Genomic DNA, 19,717 nt, shown 5'->3' on the forward strand with positions numbered 1-19,717 from the left:
GGTGAATTACCCAGCTTAAAACTGCTGTTTAAAATTCACCCGGGTGCTTGGAGGAGGACAATCAGTGCCTCTTGCTGGCTGATTATATAGAGGTGAGGAGCATTCATATTCATGTATGCGGGCCGCAGCTCCTTAGTTCTCTTCCAAGCAGCTCTCCTTCAGAGAGACGAGGTAGCGTTGCTGGAAATCTCACATCTCAAACTCTGGGACAACGAATCGATGTCCATAAATGATTTATAATCTCTAACTATTAGGAGAAAATCCAGCACTGTTAACGGGTCGTTCTATTGTAAGCGGTGCAATTATGTCTGAGCAATTCTAGATTTCATAAATAAAAATACAAAATACAATTTAAAACGATAGCCTACAAACTATGATGGAAATGTTTGTGATGATGATTTGAGAAATGCTTTCTCCTATCTCAGCAAAATGTGTTTCTATAAAATAGGCTATTATTTACAAGTATAGAAATGTATACACACACAATTGTTTGACAATTTAACCACTCAAAAGATGATTTTTGCTTTGCTCAGAAAAATACTTAAGAGTATGGTTTACTCATTATATTGATTATATATATATATATATATATATATATATATATATATATATATATATATATATATATATATATATATATATATATATATATATATATATATAATTCATAATATACAGTAGTATCATACATCTCAAGGAAGAATTTGTTTCACCCCAATTGTAGTACCAGTAATTTTAATGTTGTTAGACATTTTCTAAGCTGTCTTGTTAGCATAAAAATCACTCTTACATAGTGACAAGAATACAATGTTGGCAATCTTTTGTGGGAAAATGAGCAAAGTGATTTCAGCACAAAACTGCATCTTAAAAACTGCAGATCTCAGACTTTTCAGGAAAGAAAAAAATAATAACTTCTGTACAGTTTGAAATAAATTGAACCTCCAAGTTCAGAGAAGACTATATAATCTGTGCTTTGGAGGTCAAAAGTTAATGAAACAGCCAGTTCAGTTCAGAAGCAATTTACGTAATATACTGCAGCAAGCCAGACTGGCCATCAATCATCCTAATTTAATAAATGCGAGAATAATGATGAGACATTCGTTGAGGACGTTTACTTACAGAACTCATCACATTTAAAAAAAAAAAATTATTATAGTGTAAAACAGGAAATGTCTAATCTTGTTAGGAAAGAAAAGCATCACTAGAACAACAAACGATTCAGATTACAATCAGCTGAACTCAGAATAATATCCAGTTCCTCTTTTAATGCAGGTAAATGTCATGTTGAAGCCCTTCATGTTTGAATCCATGCAATATGAGTAAGTAACTAACACTAAATATAAGTCCAAAGTCCAAAAACAAACTGACATGTAATATTACTCCCCCTGGCACCCTGGAGTTTTGGAGGTCATGGGTAGGTAAGCAGGGCGGTGCAAGCAGAATAGGAAGCCTCCAAGGTGGTGCCGGACGTGCAGGTGACCATGGTGGATACGGGCCGGCAGTACGGGTAACTCGGGAGACCAGGGTGGCGCCGGCAACCCAGGAGACCATGGCTGTGCCGGTAACTCGGGAGACCATATCGGTGCCAGTAACTCAGGAGACCAGGGTGGCACCGGTAACTCGGGGGCAAGAGCCATCGCTGGATGCTGGTCGGGGGCAAAAGACATCTCGGGACTCTAGACGGGAGATGGAGTCCTCTCTGGACTCTGGATGAGGACAGGGACTGGAGACTCAGGCGCGATGGCGGGCCATCTTGGCAGAGGGCTCACACATAGTGGCAGCCATCTTGGCAGAGGGCTCACGCGTAGCGGCGGCCATCTTGGCAGAGGGCTCACGCGTAGCGGCGACCATCTTGGCAGAGGGCTCACGCGTAGCGGCCATGACTAGATGTGACTCTGTAATGGCAGCAATGACAGGACAAGACTCTGGAATGGCGGATATGACGGGACTCAGCCACAGCACATAATCAATGTATCTGGCTAGGGAACCTGTGGTAGCCGCTGCAGGTACCTGGCAAAATAGGTGCCCATCCAAACCAGTCCAGAAGACGGTCTTTAGGATCCCCTCGTTCCAGGACACCAGATGGGTAAGGTCGAGGAACTCCTCAACATAATCTTTGATCGGGCGGTGGTCTTGTGAGATGGCGAGAAGCAGATCGGCTGGGTCAACTGGGGTGAGGAAAATGCCCATCTTGCGGTCTGTCTTGGGTCTGTTCTTCTATTCACAACAAGGAATAACTTTAGAAGTAAGACTTTAATGATCAACACTTAGGAACCAGGAAAAACGCAGGAGAAAATCACAACCAAACATTAACAAGAACCGACAGAGACTGAGGGAGAACACAGGGAATATATACATGAGACAAACAAAGGACCTTAACCCTTTTAAACCGGCTATGTTTGTGTCGTCGCCGACACAAACCAGCAAGCTGTATTCATTTTACCGTAACTCTTCAACCATTTGCACTATCAAAACTATTCAAATGCAAGTCCAAACACAAACTGACATGTAACAGTCTTTAATAAAATGAGATTTTGACATAAAAACTGAGCGCCCACATAGCTACAATAAACTTTATGACCAGTAAGTTGATGAAAAGGTAATATGATGCACTTATTGCCTCAGATGTGACCGTTCTAATGACGGACAAAACACATATGTACGACATTCTCTGAAACTGGCTGGTCAACAACCTTGTAACTCCATTTGAGCTTGATTTTGGTAATATGTTTATAGTATAAGAGCACATTAAAGTGTCTGATAATTAGGCATAATTATGCATTTCAGTCTGTGAAACTGGGGGAAAGTGTTTTTCCATTTCCTGAAAAGTAGCGTTTTTAGAGATACAAGGTTTACGCCTGACAGCGACAACAATATATAAGCATATTTTTACACATCACTGCAGGGAGACTTAAACGTGATTTCAAAAGTAATTTACTTTAAAAGTGCAACTATAATCCATTCAGTCATGGGAACCCACAGGAAAGACAAATCTAAATTTGAACTCAATTGTTTCTCCTAGACAGCAATCAGAGCAAAGAAAGAGCAGATGGAGATCTGAACTTTCTTCTAAGAAGAAAACCCCAGTAATCTCACATGTGTTTCCTCTAGAGTTTCAACAAAATCTCAAACTGCACTCATATTTGCCAAGATCCCATGTCCCGAGATTCGTATGATCCTTTCAAAAAATAATTTCTGAGCTATTAGGGTCCACATTCATTTTATACACTACTGTCTCACTACCGTAAGAGTTTGGGGTCAGTATATATATATAAAAAAAAAAAGTAGTTTACTTTAAAATGAAAATTAACAGCAAGGATATTCAACCGACCAAAAGTGTTGGAGACATTTATAATGTTACAGAAGATTTATATTCTAAATAAATGCTGTTCTTTTGAACATTCTATTCATCAAAGAATCTGAAAAACAATTTATCACAGTTTTTAACATTGACAATAATAAGAAATGTGTCTTGAGTAGCAAATCATCATATTAGAATGATTTCTGCAGGATCATGTGACACTGAAGACTGGAGTAATGATGCTGAAAATTCAGCTTTGATCACAGGAATAAATACAATTTTAAAATATATTAAAATACAAAAAAGTTATTTTAAATCGCAATAATATTTCACAATATTACCGATTTTACTGTATTTTTTTGATCAAATAAATGGAGCCTTGGTGATCAGAAGAAGACTTCTTTTGAAAACAGATAAATCAATGCTTCTCATTTATGTTTTGATTGAAACTTTTTGGATTAAATACTAGAAACACAGATATTATTTTACAGAACAAATGTTGTCAAAATGGGATTTCAACATGGTATAGTACTTTACTCCTAAAAGTCCCAGAGCCCAAGACTGAATAAAACAGTAGTGAAAGTCATTTTGCCCCCTTCCTCTTTGGAAGATGTATTTGAGGAAGAGGTGGTTTAGCAGGCTAGGAAAATTGTACCACGTCTAACATACAGACCATGGTTTAATGCCACCGGTAAGAATAAGAAAACTTTCTATGGTGTCATTCTTTAACAAAGTTACTGAATAAAGAGCGGTCAAGTGATTGATTTGGAAGCTTGTTTCTGCCACAGAATAAGAAAAGGTAATTGCCAGTTTATATCTCACAATTCTGAGAAAAAGAGTCAGAATTGCAAGTTATTAACTCTGAATAGCGAGAATTAAAGTCAGAATTGTGAGTTTATATCTCGCAATTTTATTTTATCTTGGCTTTTTTTTTTTTTTATAATTGTGAGATATGAGGTTATATAAAGTTATAAGGTCAGAATTGAAATATATGAAAAGTGTGTATACTGTAAGTAACAGTGACTTTGTTGCCCAAGGCAAATTTCTTTGCAGAGACCAATAAATAAATGAAATAAATCATCTAAGAACCCTCTTTTCTCATATCTGCTACATTTGAGGCAATGACAATTAAAAATCATACACATCACTGAATGTTCTTGTGTGTATGGACAAATTCAAAATGAAATACAGTGAACAGATTCTTGGCAACATTCATCTGACAACATAATAGCAGAATTCCACAGAAGCTGCATGCTGGTTTGATCGATTGAGTCGCAACCCCATACTGCCCCACTGTGGCTGAGAACAACTACTACATCTGAACACTTCCAGACCTCTCAAAGTACTCAACAAGAGGCTTTTGAGGTGCACATCATCAGTGACAGACTGGAACAAAAGCAGAAAGCAATCATTTTATTAAGCTGAAGGGTGCATGACCTCTGTCCTAAAACACAATATGAAGAACAAAGAAGTGAAATATCAAGCAAAAGCAGTGAACAATGAAGCATTAGGACAAGCAAACAAGACAGAACAGCCAGCGAACCCAATCAGACTCGCCGTTTCAAATGCCAATGCAACAGTAGCCACGACCTATCGCAACGTGTAACTCTTCATGACATTTTCATGCTATTCAGTGCAATTCACTTAGATATGGAAATGCAAGCCTGCTAATCTGATTTCAATAAATGTCATTCAAGATTTTAATGGAAAAAGAAAAGGCGTCTTATGTCCTTTCCACGGGAACTCAAGGAGGAATCTGAGCTGAGGAAAAAGAGAGATGGATGATGGCAAAGGCCCACGAATCACAATGGCATACTGATATTGAACTGCATGAGCTTATTTCCTCTATTTTTACATTCAGATTACCCTTGCTGTCATTTAATGCTAATTAAAGTCACTATGAAATCGAAATTGATCATTCTTATTTTTTATGGAATATTGCAGTATTTATTATACCAGTTGTTTTAATTCGTGTGCCCCTTATCTTTCATTGAAACAACTTCCCCTTCCTCCTGCAGCAACATCTCTTCTCTTTTCTGATGTCACTCACCTGTCACTCACACGAGATCCACCAACAGCAAACCACAACCATCCAATCAATTCCCCACGGACAAAATCAAGTCCCGCCCTACATTTCTTCTTGTTTGAGAAGCTGATTCACAAGGATATACAGTGAGGAAAATAAGTATTTGAACACCCTGCTATTTTGCAAGTTCTCCCACTTAGAAATCATGGAGGGGTCTGAAATTGTCATCGTAGGTGCATGTCCACTGTGAGAGACATAATCCAAAAAAAAAAAAATCCAGGAATCACAATGTATGTGTCACGCTTTCTAGGTTGAAGATGAAGATGATGAAGGAGGCGCGAAGTCGAAGTACAAATAATAACAAAGGTTTAATATACCAACGTGAAACAAACGGTACAGAGTGCAAGTGCACAAACATTACCACAAACATTGACCGACACTGAAGACTGAAACAGAGGAACTTAAATACATAGGGAAATGACAGAAACAACAGGTGACAGTGATGATGATGATGATGATGGTGATGAGGACCAGGTGCAGGTGATGATGACTGAGGACTCTGGGAAGTGTAGTGCACACAGGACGATGACAGACGGTGAATGTGACAGTATGATTTTTTAACTATTTATTTGTATGATACAACTGCAAATAAGTATTTGAACACCTGAGAAAATCAATGTTAATATTTGGTACAGTAGCCTTTGTTTGCAATTACAGAGGTCAAACGTTTCCTGTAGTTTTTCACCAGGTTTGCACACACTGCAGGAGGGATTTTGGCCCACTCCTCCACACAGATCTTCTCTAGATCAGTCAGGTTTCCGGGCTGTCGCTGAGAAACACAGAGTTTGAGCTCCCTCCAAAGATTCTCTATTGGGTTTAGGTCTGGAGACTGGCTAGGCCACGCCAGAACCTTGATATGCTTCTTACAGAGCCACTCCTTGGTTATCCTGGCTGTGTGCTTCGGGTCATTGTCATGTTGGAAGACCCAGCCTCGACCCATCCAATGCTCTAACTGAGGGAAGGAGGTTGTTCCCCAAAATCTCGTAATACATGGCCCCGGTCATCCTCTCCTTAATACAGTGCAGTCGCCCTGTCCCATGTGCAGAAAAACACCCCCAAAGCATGATGCTACCACCCCCATGCTTCACAGTAGGGATGGTGTTCTTGGGATGGTACTCATCATTCTTCTTCCTCCAAACACGTTTAGTGGAATTATGACCAAAAAGTTCTATTTTGGTCTCATCTGACCACATGACTTTCTCCCATGACTCCTCTGGATCATCCAAATGGTCATTGGCAAACTTAAGACGGGCCTTGACATGTGCTGGTTTAAGCAGGGGAACCTTCCGTGCCATGCATGATTTCAAACCATGACGTCTTAGTGTATTACCAACAGTAACCTTGGAAACGGTGGTCCCAGCTCTTTTCAGGTCATTGACCAGCTCCTCCCGTGTAGTTCTGGGCTGATTTCTCACCTTTCTTAGGATCATTGAGACCCCACGAGGTGAGATCTTGCATGGAGCCCCAGTCCGAGGGAGATTGACAGTCATGTTTAGCTTCTTCCATTTTCTAATGATTGCTCCAACAGTGGACCTTTTTTCACCAAGCTGCTTGGCAATTTCCCCGTAGCCCTTTCCAGCCTTGTGGAGGTGTACAATTTTGTCTCTAGTGTCTTTGGACAGCTCTTTGGTCTTGGCCATGTTAGTAGTTGGATTCTTACTGATTGTATGGGGTGGACAGGTGTCTTTATGCAGCTAACGACCTCAAACAGGTGCATCTAATTTAGGATAATAAATGGAGTGGAGGTGGACATTTTAAAGGCAGACTAACAGGTCTTTGAGGGTCAGAATTCTAGCTGATAGACAGGTGTTCAAATACTTATTTGCAGCTGTATCATACAAATAAATAGTTAAAAAATCATATATTGTGATTTCTGGATTTTTTTTTTTTTTGATTATGTCTCTCACAGTGGACATGCACCTACGATGACAATTTCAGACCCCTCCATGATTTCCAAGTGGGAGAACTTCAAAATAGCAGGGTGTTCAAATACTTATTTTCCTCACTGTATGTCACAAAAGGGAATAAAGAAAATTGCAACTTCCGTTTCATTTAAAGTTAATCTTTAAAAGTACCAATAAACAAACAATTAAAAAAAAAAATGACAGCAGTAAGAGCACTGGGATATTTTTGTCACTCAAATTGTCTGCTTTCCAAACCAGATCATGTGAGCAGTGCGGAGTAGAGTTGTGTGATTTTACCTGCATTTGACCATAGTATTTTAACTATTGTTTAGTATTTTATTGATTTTTTTTTTTTTTTCACACAGTGCTGTTAACAGTATAATTTACATGAAGAGCATGCTCCTCACATTTATAAATTGAAATTAAAGGGATCGTTATCCCAAGAATGAAAATTCTGTCATTAATTACTCTCCCTCATGTCGATCCAAACATGTAAGACTTTCGTTCATCTTCGGAACACAAATGAAGATCTTTTTGATTAAATCTTACGAAAGATTTCTGTCCCTCTACTGACAGCTATGCAACTACCACTTTGATGCTTTAAAAAGTTTGTAAAGAGATTGCGAAACTAAGTCATATGAATTGTGCAGTTTAGTCCAAATTTTCGGATTAAACTCAAACGTTTTATATAATGAACAGATTGAATTTAGGCTTTTAGGCTTTTATTCACATATAAACATTGATCAGCAAACATAAAAAGATCCTGCTTGACGCACAAGATCAAAACTCTTGCTGAAACTCAGACGTGCTACGTAACACGAGAATGAACCTCACTGGTTCTTGCATGTCAAGCGAACATGCTTGAGTGAATGTTAATGTAAATAGAAGACTAAATTCAATCTGTTCATCATATAAAACGATCGAGTGTCTCCAGAAAATTTGGACAACCGCTCAATTCATATGGATTAGTTTTACGATCTCTGTATGAACTTTTTGAAGCGTCAAAGTGTCAGTTGTGCGTCAAAAATCATTGTTGTTTCATCAAAAAAATTTAATTTGTGTTCCGAATATGACCGAAAATCTTACGGGTTTGGAAAATCACGAGGGTGAGTAATTAATGACAGAATTTTCATTTTTGGGTGAACTATCCCTTTAATCATCTGTATGTTTATAATTTGTAAACAGTGTAATTGTCTGAAACTGTTAGAAAATGGTAATCATATCATTTATCTTGTAAAGATATTAAATGTGTGGAAAAGTATAAGTGGAGATGCTACTACTGCTAGAAAAAAATAAATTATGTAATAAAACAGGAATCAAAATGAGTAAATTATCAGCCTTTCGAGGACAAATGCTTTGTCTTCACATGATATCATGATTATTAAGGAAGGGTTTTGTCTGTCAAAACATCATAATGACCGCTTTACTGCTAATGAAAGGGAAGCATTATCTGATATTAATCCGCTCTAATTAAAGGTTCATTTTAAATGACTTGGTCCATAGCCATGAGCACAAGCCAACATGACTGGACTGTTGAAAAGCTCTTGGACTGTGAGAGGGACATTATTTCAGTCCGAAAACATTAATCATTTATTATCATTTACATATGAGGTTGACTACGTTCATTTTAAGCATCCATCCATCTCTTTCTGTTTCCCATTTGTATGCAAAAAAAAATATATATATATATATCCTTACAAAAAAATTATATCATGGTTAGACATTAAAAAATACAAATATAATACAATAAAATAAAATACAATTTCTGAAGGGTCATGTGACACTGAAGACTGAAGTAATGGTGCTGAAAATTCAGCTTTGATCACAGGAATAAATGACATTTTAAAATACATTAAAAATAGAAAACAGTTATTTTAAATAATAAAGAAATAATATTGCACAATATTACTGATTTTACTATATTTTGACCAAACTAATGCAGCCTTGGTGAGCAGAAACGACTTCTCAAACCAGACTTTTGACCGGTTATATAACAGGAATCTATATACTGTAACCATACATAACCAGTCAAAAGTCTGTAATAATTAGTCAAAATTATACAAATAATTAAGCTGCTTTAATGTTTTTGAGAAGTCTCTTCTGCTCACCAAGGCTGCATTAGTCAGTTATATATATATATATATATATATATATATATATATATATATATATATATATATATATATATATACAGTGAGGAAAATAAGTATTTGAACACCCTGCTATTTTGAAGTTCTCCCACTTGGAAATCATGGAGGGGTCTGAAATTGTCATCGTAGGTGCATGTCCACTGTGAGAGACATAATCTAAAAAAAAAAATCCAGAAATCACAATATATGATTTTTTAACTATTTATTTGTATGATACAGCTGCAAATAAGTATTTGAACACCTGTCTTTCAGCTAGAATTCTGACCCTCAAAGACCTGTTAATCTGCCTTTAAAATGTCCACCTCCACTCCATTTATTATCCTAAATTAGATGCACCTGTTTGAGGTCGTTAGCTGCATAAAGACACCTGTCCACCCCATACAATCAGTAAGAATCCAACTACTAACATGGCCAAGACCAAAGAGCTGTCCAAAGACACTAGAGACAAAATTGTACACCTCCACAAGGCTGGAAAGGGCTACGGGGAAATTGCCAAGCAGCTTGGTGAAAAAAGGTCCACTGTTGGAGCAATCATTAGAAAATGGAAGAAGCTAAACATGACTGTCAATCTCCCTCGGACTGGGGCTCCATGCAAGATCTCACCTCGTGGGGTCTCAATGATCCTAAGAAAGGTGAGAAATCAGCCCAGAACTACACGGGAGGAGCTGGTCAATGACCTGAAAAGAGCTGGGACCACCGTTTCCAAGGTTACTGTTGGTAATACACTAAGACGTCATGGTTTGAAATCATGCATGGCACGGAAGGTTCCCCTGCTTAAACCAGCACATGTCAAGGCCCGTCTAAGGTTTGCCAATGACCATTTGGATGATCCAGAGGAGTCATGGGAGAAAGTCATGTGGTCAGATGAGACCAAAATAGAACTTTTTGGTCATAATTCCACTAAACGTGTTTGGAGGAAGAAGAATGATGAGTACCATCCCAAGAACACCATCCCTACTGTGAAGCATGGGGGTGGTAGCATCATGCTTTGGGGGTGTTTTTCTGCACATGGGACAGGGCGACTGCACTGTATTAAGGAGAGGATGACCGGGGCCATGTATTGCGAGATTTTGGGGAACAACCTCCTTCCCTCAGTTAGAGCATTGAAGATGGGTCGAGGCTGGGTCTTCCAACATGACAATGACCCGAAGCACACAGCCAGGATAACCAAGGAGTGGCTCTGTAAGAAGCATATCAAGGTTCTGGCGTGGCCTAGCCAGTCTCCAGACCTAAACCCAATAGAGAATCTTTGGAGGGAGCTCAAACTCCGTGTTTCTCAGCGACAGCCCAGAAACCTGACTGATCTAGAGAAGATCTGTGTGGAGGAGTGGGCCAAAATCCCTCCTGCAGTGTGTGCAAACCTGGTGAAAAACTACAGGAAACGTTTGACCTCTGTAATTGCAAACAAAGGCTACTATACCAAATATTAACATTGATTTTATCAGGTGTTCAAATACTTATTTGCAGCTGTATCATACAAATAAATAGTTAAAAAATCATACATTGTGATTTCTGGATAATTTTTTTTTTATTATGTCTCTCACAGTGGACATGCACCTACGATGACAATTTCAGACCCCTCCATGATTTCTAAGTGGGAGAACTTGCAAAATAGCAGGGTGTTCAAATACTTATTTTCCTCACTATATATATATATATATATATATGCTTTTAAATCCTCTCTGAAAACCTACTTTTTTTCTTTAGCTTTTAATTCATTGTGAGCTTTTGTCTTGAATGTGTGGTTATGTCCTTGTTCTGTATCCTGTGTATTGTTCAGCACTTTGGTCAGCCCTGTTTGCTGTTTTTAAATGTGCTATATAAATAAATACAAACTTGAAACTTAATTTTACAGCACTACAAAATTTCCACCATAATATTTTTTTTTCAGATAACTTAAATTTATTCAATATAATTAAATCAAAATGAAACATTTCTGTAAGTGACACTTTATGTCAATAATTATTCATTTAATGTTTCTGAAAAAAAAAAACTTGCATGTTTATGGGTAGCCTAATTCATACAGGTAAAAATAAATAAATAAAAAAAATAAAAAAAATAAATATATATATATATATATATATATATATATATATATATATATACTGTATATATATATATATATATATATATATATATATATATATATATATATATAAACCAAAAAAAAAAGTCTGCTTTTTCCTGGCAGCACACGGAAACAGAGCAGCGTTTATAAATGAGCCTAGGGTCACATGGGTAACACTTTATATTACGATCCGCAAACAACTGCGTAAGTAAACCGAAATTACGGTGTACGTTTCTGTAATTATAGTGTACTTCCGTGTAGGTATAAGGGAACAATATGTTAAGTTTTGGGTAATAAAGGGGTAACAAGCAGATATACAACCTGCAAAGAACTTCGTAAGTAAACCGAAATTACGGTGTACGTTTCTGTAATTATAGTGTACTTCCATGTAGGTATAAGGGAACAATAATTAAGCTTTGGGTAATAAAGGGGTACAACCAGATATACAAGCAAATTATTTATAATGTAATTATTTTAAAACTAACAGGTACCTATTCTGTTAATATATTCCAGGCAAAAATTGTACGTCTGTTGTTGTATATAAAAGTTTTTATCACATTTCTGGCAAAATATGTTCTTGTGCAATGTAGTTACAGGGTAATTTTGACATCTGTGGGTTGTAAATTAAACTTAAAAAAAGAGTTTCTGCTATGATTTTAATTTAGAACGTACCATGTAGTACTTAGTACTTACCTTATCACATTGTATTGCAATGACACTTAAATGTCAGGGCAAATATACTGTGTAATTAAAAGGGTTTTTTTTTGTTTTCTTTTCTTAATAACCTTTCTCTGTAATTACTGTGCAAATAGTGTTGTTTCGTATTGTTACATAGTAAGTAGTGTTTGTTACCCGTTTCAACTGTGTATTTACAGGGTAAGTGTAACTCCTGCGGGCTGTAAATTAAAGTGGCGCTTGTTACCCCCTTGTTCTGTATAGTTACAGGGTAAGTGTAACTCCTGCGGGCTGTAAATTAAAGTGGCGCTTGTTACCCCCTTGTTCTGTGTAGTTACAGGGTAAATACGACATTAAACCAGTATTCTGAAACAGACAAACCTAGCTTCACCATTAGCATTATCAACAAATTTCTAAATTAGTACTTGTAAAAGAACAATAGCACAATTAAACCAAAAACATTTATTAAAACAAGTTTAACAATAAACAATCACAATGTTGAAATGACATCAACACTGTACAAACTGTAAACAGAACATAAATAATCTTGAAATCACAAAGTGTATAAATAACAATAATCGCCAACAGTTGAACAGAGAAAACAAACAATTGGTTTAAACAAATTGTACACACACACAAAAAATAAATAAAAAATAATCAATGCCGAAACTTATTTTTTATAGGTAGCAGCTTATTTTCTTTTTTCATGTCCTCAATTTTCTTCCGAAGTTGGGGACAGGAGGCCACAAATTGCTGCAAGTCCTTGGCATAGGACTGCAGAGTTGTCCCTGGGGTATAAGTAGGAACAGAAAACTGTTCCCCATCTGATGCTATTGTCACCTGTAATCACAAGTACAGAAATGTAGTTAGTAGAATATCAAAAAAGGTTGCACTAGTACACCAATAATTTTTTGGGTATCACATAAACAGTGACGGCCCTATCATACACCCGGACGCAAGTGTCTTTTGCTAGTTTCAACCCGGCGCAATGATCATTTTCACGTTTAGCGCCATGTTGTTTAAACAGCAAATGCATTTGCGCCCAATTTTGCGCCCATGGGCGTTCTGGTCTGAAAATGAGGTGTGTTCAGGAACATTGTTGGCGCATTGCTATTTTGAGGCAACTAAAATAGACTACGCCATTGACCAACTAAAACCCTGCTCTAAAGTCTAAAGTCAATGGCGCAATATTGTTTTTGTTATTTAATGAGCGCATTAGTAGTACGGGACGACAATGCGCGTTTGCTTATCACACATGGATGCGCAGCAGCACACAACCCTTTTTATAATATGAAAAATTAAAGGATTAAAATGTAAAAGATTATTATTGAGTCTCTTGGACATAAATGAGGACCGATTACGAGACGTTAGAAGGTGTAAAGAGCTGCTTCACCTGTAGCCTGGTAAGTAATTAAATGTTTTGCAATTAAAAGCCTGCTATTTTTACTTCCATGAATGAAAGAAAACGGCTTTTAAAGGTTTTAATAAAAATAAAAAAACAATTTCAATACAAATGAAAACAACACAATTTTTTAACATCAATCTTTAACTGGTGGTCTTGTTCCTCCATTTAGTTTTTCAGTTTACAAATTCCGCCATCTATAGGGATTAGGCATGGCGCCAGCGCAACTAGCTTTTAAAGGGGATGAGAGATGAGACTCTCATTGGTTTATTGCACGTTACGCCCAAAACACACCCATTACTCATAAGGATAATAGGAACAACACTTTTAGACCGTGCGCTTGGCGCATAAACAAATTTCCCGTTGTTAAATTAGCAAAAGTGGAATCGGACACGCCCATTTAGAACGTGCGCTTTAGACAATGCGCTTAGATCATTAAAATAGGGCCCTGAGTCTCATTCACTAATAATTGCATAAGTTTTTTGTATTTATGACTTTTAGAGTAATTCTACTTGATTTAGCTAGTTTTATGTACAGATTGACCACCCAAATTAAGACTATACATTTTCTGCTGCACTACAGTCATTATCACTATAAAATATCACAACCCCCTCATGATCTGCCTCAAACTTCACCAAAATGTGTTTTCTTCACATTTACAGTTACTACAGTAATATAAGGTGGCACAAAATGTTTCAGAGTGGAGGATTGTTCGTAGCTTGCTAAGAGCATGTATATATATTCATATCTTTGCAGTGCAGCAAGACCAATGTGACTCCATCAACTCCTCAACTTCAGAGTCCCCAGTGGAAGTTAAGAAAAAGAAGAGCAAGAAAAGAAAGAAAAAGAAAAGCAAGAGAAGCAAATAAAGGGGGGGGGGGGGGGGGGATATAATGTGTTACTTTGTTGTTTGAGTATACTGTAGAAAAGACAATGTTTTATTAAGATGAAAAAGTGTTTTTAATTTTTTTGTAAAATAAAAGTCAGAAATTAAATGGGATCCTTTATTGTATATTTACTGCACTTACCCTGTAACTACACAGAACAAGGGGGTAACAAGCGCCACTTTAATTTATAGCCCGCAGGAGTTACACTTACCCTGTAAATACACAGTTGAAACGGGTAACAAACACTACTTACTATGTAACAATACGAAACAACACTATTTGCACAGTAATTACAGAGAAAGGTTATTAAGAAAACAAAACAAAAAAAAACTTTTAATTACACAGTATATTTGCCCTGACATTTAAGTGTCATTGCAATACAATGTGATAAGGTAAGTACTAAGTACTACATGGTACGTTCTAAATTAAAATCATAGCAGAAACTCTTTTTTTAAGTTTAATTTACAACCCACAGATGTCAAAATTACCCTGTAACTACATTGCACAAGAACATATTTTGCCAGAAATGTGATAAAAACTTTTATATACAACAACAGACGTACAATTTTTGCCTGGAATATATTAACAGAATAGGTACCTGTTAGTTTTAAAATAATTACATTATAAATAATTTGGTTGTATATCTGGTTGTACCCCTTTATTACCCAAAACTTAACATATTGTTCCCTTATACCTACACGGAAGTACACTATAATTACAGAAACGTACACCGTAATTTCGGTTTACTTACGCAGTTGTTTGCGGGTCGTAATATAAAGTGTTACCGTCACATGATGTCTGTCGGTCTCTGGTGCTTTGAGGGTGAAGAGTTCCGTTGACATTATTTTGTCTACAAGAGGTAAGAACAAAGACAACACACTTTTAAAAACAACAAACTAAGCAGAGACTCAGTTGCAACCTAGAAAATAAGTTTAATTAGTAAATAAGCTGTAAAACAGCTGAGAGCTTACTGAACATGTGAATGATATTTAGACTACTTTTTACTCCTTCACATGGTTTAGGGTAAAAATTTGTTTTCACACTGAGTAAGGGCAAAGCATTTTCTCTTAGTGAGTAATACAGATAAATGGGACAGAGGGTGTGGCTGTATAATATAACGAGTGTCTTTCTCATTCTAGTCTGGTAATTGGTTTCCTGGGATAACTTAATACTGTCCTTGTGTCACAACTTCAGTATGGACGACTACTCCCACGACATTCAATTGAAAATCATTTCATCTTTACACCTTCATCTTCCTCATTTCCGTGAGTAAATGATTACAGAATTTAAATTTTTGGTTGAACTGTGCCTCTTACGTTAACATAAAACAGATTGTTTTAAAAACCAACCATTATGTTGATATGATATTCTGCCATTTAGATCATTTTCCTAACATTACGATCTTTATCTTTGCTTCAAGGTCTTCTGGGATGTAGTTGTGACATGCACTGTGTTTGGCATCCAAAGCATGGTGGCAGGGTTTCGAGCGCTCATGGAGGACTGTCTTCTCTGATAAGATTCTCGGACAGGAGGACTGGTCGTGGTTCAACGTGCTGTCCGCTACGGGCTTTTTCCTGTTTGAAAATGTGGCCATTTATGCGTACAAATCAACGCTATCTCACGACCAATTTGTACAAATTCGTACGAGTGAGTAAAACGTGACTGATTCATATGAATTTGTACGATTTGCCTAAACCCCAGTGACGGTTAGGTTTAGGGGCGAGGTCAGGGGTAGGTCATTCGTACGAATTCATACGAATTGAGCAACTCGTAAAATATGTACGATTTAGCAAAAATCTTACAAATTCGTACAAGTGAGGTCGTCTGAATTCGTACGAATTAGCCACCTCGCAAAATTCGTACGAATTGCTGTGAGATCGGGTTGCACAAAGTGGTGTTCTGGTCCATCGATCTGCTGTTAGCTGTGCACCACTTCTTTGCCCTGGCAGGGTTTGCTGGGGTGGTTGTGTGGGACTGGCCGGGTCATTTCTTGCCTATGGTAACCCTGCTGTTGAAGATCAGCACACCCTTCACATGCTTCTCCTGGATGCTGCTTAAGGTGAGACACAATGGTCAAGGGAAAATGTTTTTGCTTGAAAACTTAATCTGTCTGTGAGATTTAGTGCAATTTGTGCAGGGAAAAGCTTTGTGAGCAAAGCAGCAAATAAACTGTCTAAAGACTGTAGTGGTCTTCTGAAACACCAGCAGGCCAGTTTCACTTCTATTTTGATGTGGAGAAAAACATGTTTTTCTTCCTCTATTCAACAATTTATCATGTCCGATTGCTGATAACACTTTATAGCTCTGCTATATTTGTACACTGTTCTTAGAAAGAGGAACTTTTTCTTTTTTTAGCCATTTAAATGGATGTGCTTGACCTTTTTGCGCTCTTCTCGTGACTTTTGGAGCATCTGGGTCATAGCACAGCATTCTAAAAATACAAGTTAAAAGTTCAACTTTTAAAAAAGACATCTATAGAACATTTTTCTTTCCAATGCCTTGTCTTGCATTTTTAAATGCAAAAACGCTTTCTGTATGAACAACCCAGAATGTTTTTGTTTTTTTTTGCATTCCACTGTGCTTTTTCATTGCTTTTCTAGGTAAACATGCGCTACATGGATGCGTTTGAACATTGCACTTATATACTTGCAGAGTAACATGCATGACACAGCGTTCTAAAAAAAAAAATGGCGCTCAAGTTAAATCTAACTCATTATTGTAACAAAACAAAAGAAAGATATTGTGGACAATGACCCTGAAGAAAGACCCGTGTTTTTCGCAACGCGCTAGTCTGTTTTAAAAAATACATACTGCCATGTAAAATAAGGGCATTTTTATAGCTTTGGATTGTTTTTGAAAGAGATGTGCATCTTACATTTTTGATGATTGAGACTATACTCCACCCATGCAATGAGCCATGTGCTTCACAAGATGGAATAGGGAAAAAATACCTCTTGGTGAAAAGAGAAAAGGCCATTCCTCCTTAACAACTGCAATGGCTGGTGCAGGTACACTATTAAGATAGCATCGCTGGATGACATAGGTCTTCTCCATCAGAGGTTCAGCTCTCTCAGCACCACTCATGCCTTCCTCTGAGTAGATGTTAAGGAGATTACTTTTGATGCCATCTAATGATGCCTCAGTTTCGCCAAATGGAACTTCTACAGGACACCACCTTACACAGCCGTACTGATCTACAGGGGCTCTTGTCACGCCTCTGCCTTCATCTGGTACCTGACTGTGCGTCCTTCTCTCTCTGCGTCGTCTCGCTAGAGTATTGTTCCTGGTTTTATATTCCACCCTAGTTTTTATTTGCTGCAGAAGAGAATGACAACCATCTCCAAGGATGTCTCCATTTTTTGCAACGTCAGCAAAACATTTTGGATGGCTCCTTACAATGCTTCGAACAATGTTGTGACACATTGCTCTGTTTGGGTTAGGGTCGTGATCCAACATCTGATCAACCACTGCCCTAATCATATCTTTTCTATCGCTTGGTGATGGTCTTGTTTTATTTGTTAGTACCTTTCGAATAGCTGCTGGCATCCTATCCCAGTTGACGTCGAATGCTACATGCCATGGTCTGCCAAGCGGCAAGGATGGAGACGAAATTGTGTCTTGAGTGCATGGGGAGTTGGAAGGTGTGTTTAAGGAGCTGGGGACAAAGGTTGGAGTGACAGGAACCAGTTCCAGTTGAACTATTGCGAGTCCTACAAATAAGAGAACAGATTATTACATGAAGGGAGAGAGAAAGTACTCCATCTGTGTTTGATCATCGCTCTGAATCCGATCTGGATGTAGTCTTTGACAAAAATGTAATTTTCTCAGATTTTTGCTCATGGTTTTTTTTAATGAAACTTAGCGGGGATTCATTTACTTTATTATTCATAAAGATTAAATATGACAATTAACTTTAGTATTTATTGTTATTTGTTGTATGATCGCTAATAAAAAATAATAATGAAACAATTACTTTGGGCAAGAAAAAATGTAAAAGTAGATTTCTAACCCACTTGACCGACCGAGTAGATGCTATATTCATGCTATATTTACACTTATGTAATGCTGCCTTTCTTCAAAAATGTTTTTTTTTAACTTAATTTTATGCATTCTATGCATTATATTTTTAACTTTATTTTTATTCTATTCAACTTTATTCAACTTTAGTTTATTCAACTTTTCAATGGGACAGTATCAAAAATATAGTTACCTTTAAAGCCATTCAGTAACTTTCAACACTGAATAGGTCGAAGGTATTTCTCTATATCTTTTTCTTGAACCAAAGCAAGGTCTTCCTTGTTTTCCACACCAAGCTCTAGCAACCCATACAGCAGTGAAGTCAGAGTTTCTTCAGAGAGACCAGGTATGAATGACAGCACCACTTCTTCCATCATTACTTCATCCGTTTTCTGAAAAGAGAGTTTGAGCAGACATACAAACAATTCCATTTGTCAAATTACTATGGTTATATACACAATCTTTGAGGTTTATTACTGCAACAGACTGTACCTAAAAGAGTGGAACTTTATATAACTCATCATTCCAGACCAAACTAAAAGTTTCCAAGTTTACTGCACTTTTCAGTCACACTGTCCATTTTCCATGTTGACTACAAACAAATTTTGTTTACTCACATTTTACTGTTACACGTACAAGTTGTCCAACATTTCCACAACAGAAATCAAAGTACACTATACCTTTGCACTATATACTAACTGGGAATACAATCAAACTATTTACAACTATATAGAAAAACACATTTAGTAAGCAAAAAAATGTCTCAAGTAATTGACAAAAGGAAGGTATGAATTGAATCTGGATGAAATGAACTAGCATATTTAAGAAACAAATAACAGTTTAGACAAAATAGCATTTGTTTTTTTACCACACCTAAAAAAAAACGCCTGCTCTGGGCACCTAAACTTTGACTGTGTGATGATGATAAAATAATGACTTTAAGCTTAAACAAGCTTAAAATATGCACAGTTTTACAATAATTTTTTTCATCACTGTGATGAGAACATGTACTACAGAACATCTGGTAGTAAAGCAGAACCTGTGCCATAGCTTAAAAACATGTTATTAAAAGGAACACCCAATAAGTTTACATCTCAGCATTTTTCCCTAACTAGCTTGCTCCACTCATCACATCAATTCCAGCTACCTCTGTCAAGTGCCAGTTCAAACTGCCTCTGGAAAAGAATGGTGGAGAGCAATTAGTGATCATACACTTTGTATGATGGA

The 19,717-nt window shown here is 37.1% G+C and overlaps 1 protein-coding gene and 1 pseudogene across 2 annotated transcripts; one reads left to right on the top strand and one right to left on the bottom strand.

The window, feature by feature from the left end:
• Window positions 1–13,530: 13,530 nt before the first annotated feature.
• On the top strand, window positions 13,531–16,625 carry LOC311075549 (protein CLN8-like; annotated as a pseudogene). The gene is made up of 4 exons: window positions 13,531–13,587; window positions 15,894–16,120; window positions 16,366–16,532; window positions 16,611–16,625. The product of its transcript is annotated as a protein CLN8-like (transcript).
• A 740-nt stretch (window positions 16,626–17,365) lies between these two features.
• On the bottom strand, window positions 17,366–18,921 carry LOC311075550 (uncharacterized protein; the record flags this gene model as incomplete). Its single annotated transcript, XM_084103045.1, is given in 3 exon segments — window positions 17,366–18,183; window positions 18,684–18,705; window positions 18,709–18,921. Coding segments are annotated over 3 exon segments (1,053 nt in total).
• Between the last annotated feature and the right edge of the window lie 796 nt (window positions 18,922–19,717).

This window comes from Abramis brama (genome assembly GCF_963993115.1).
Source record: "Abramis brama genome assembly, chromosome: 24".
Taxonomy (NCBI): Eukaryota; Metazoa; Chordata; class Actinopteri; order Cypriniformes; family Leuciscidae; genus Abramis; species Abramis brama.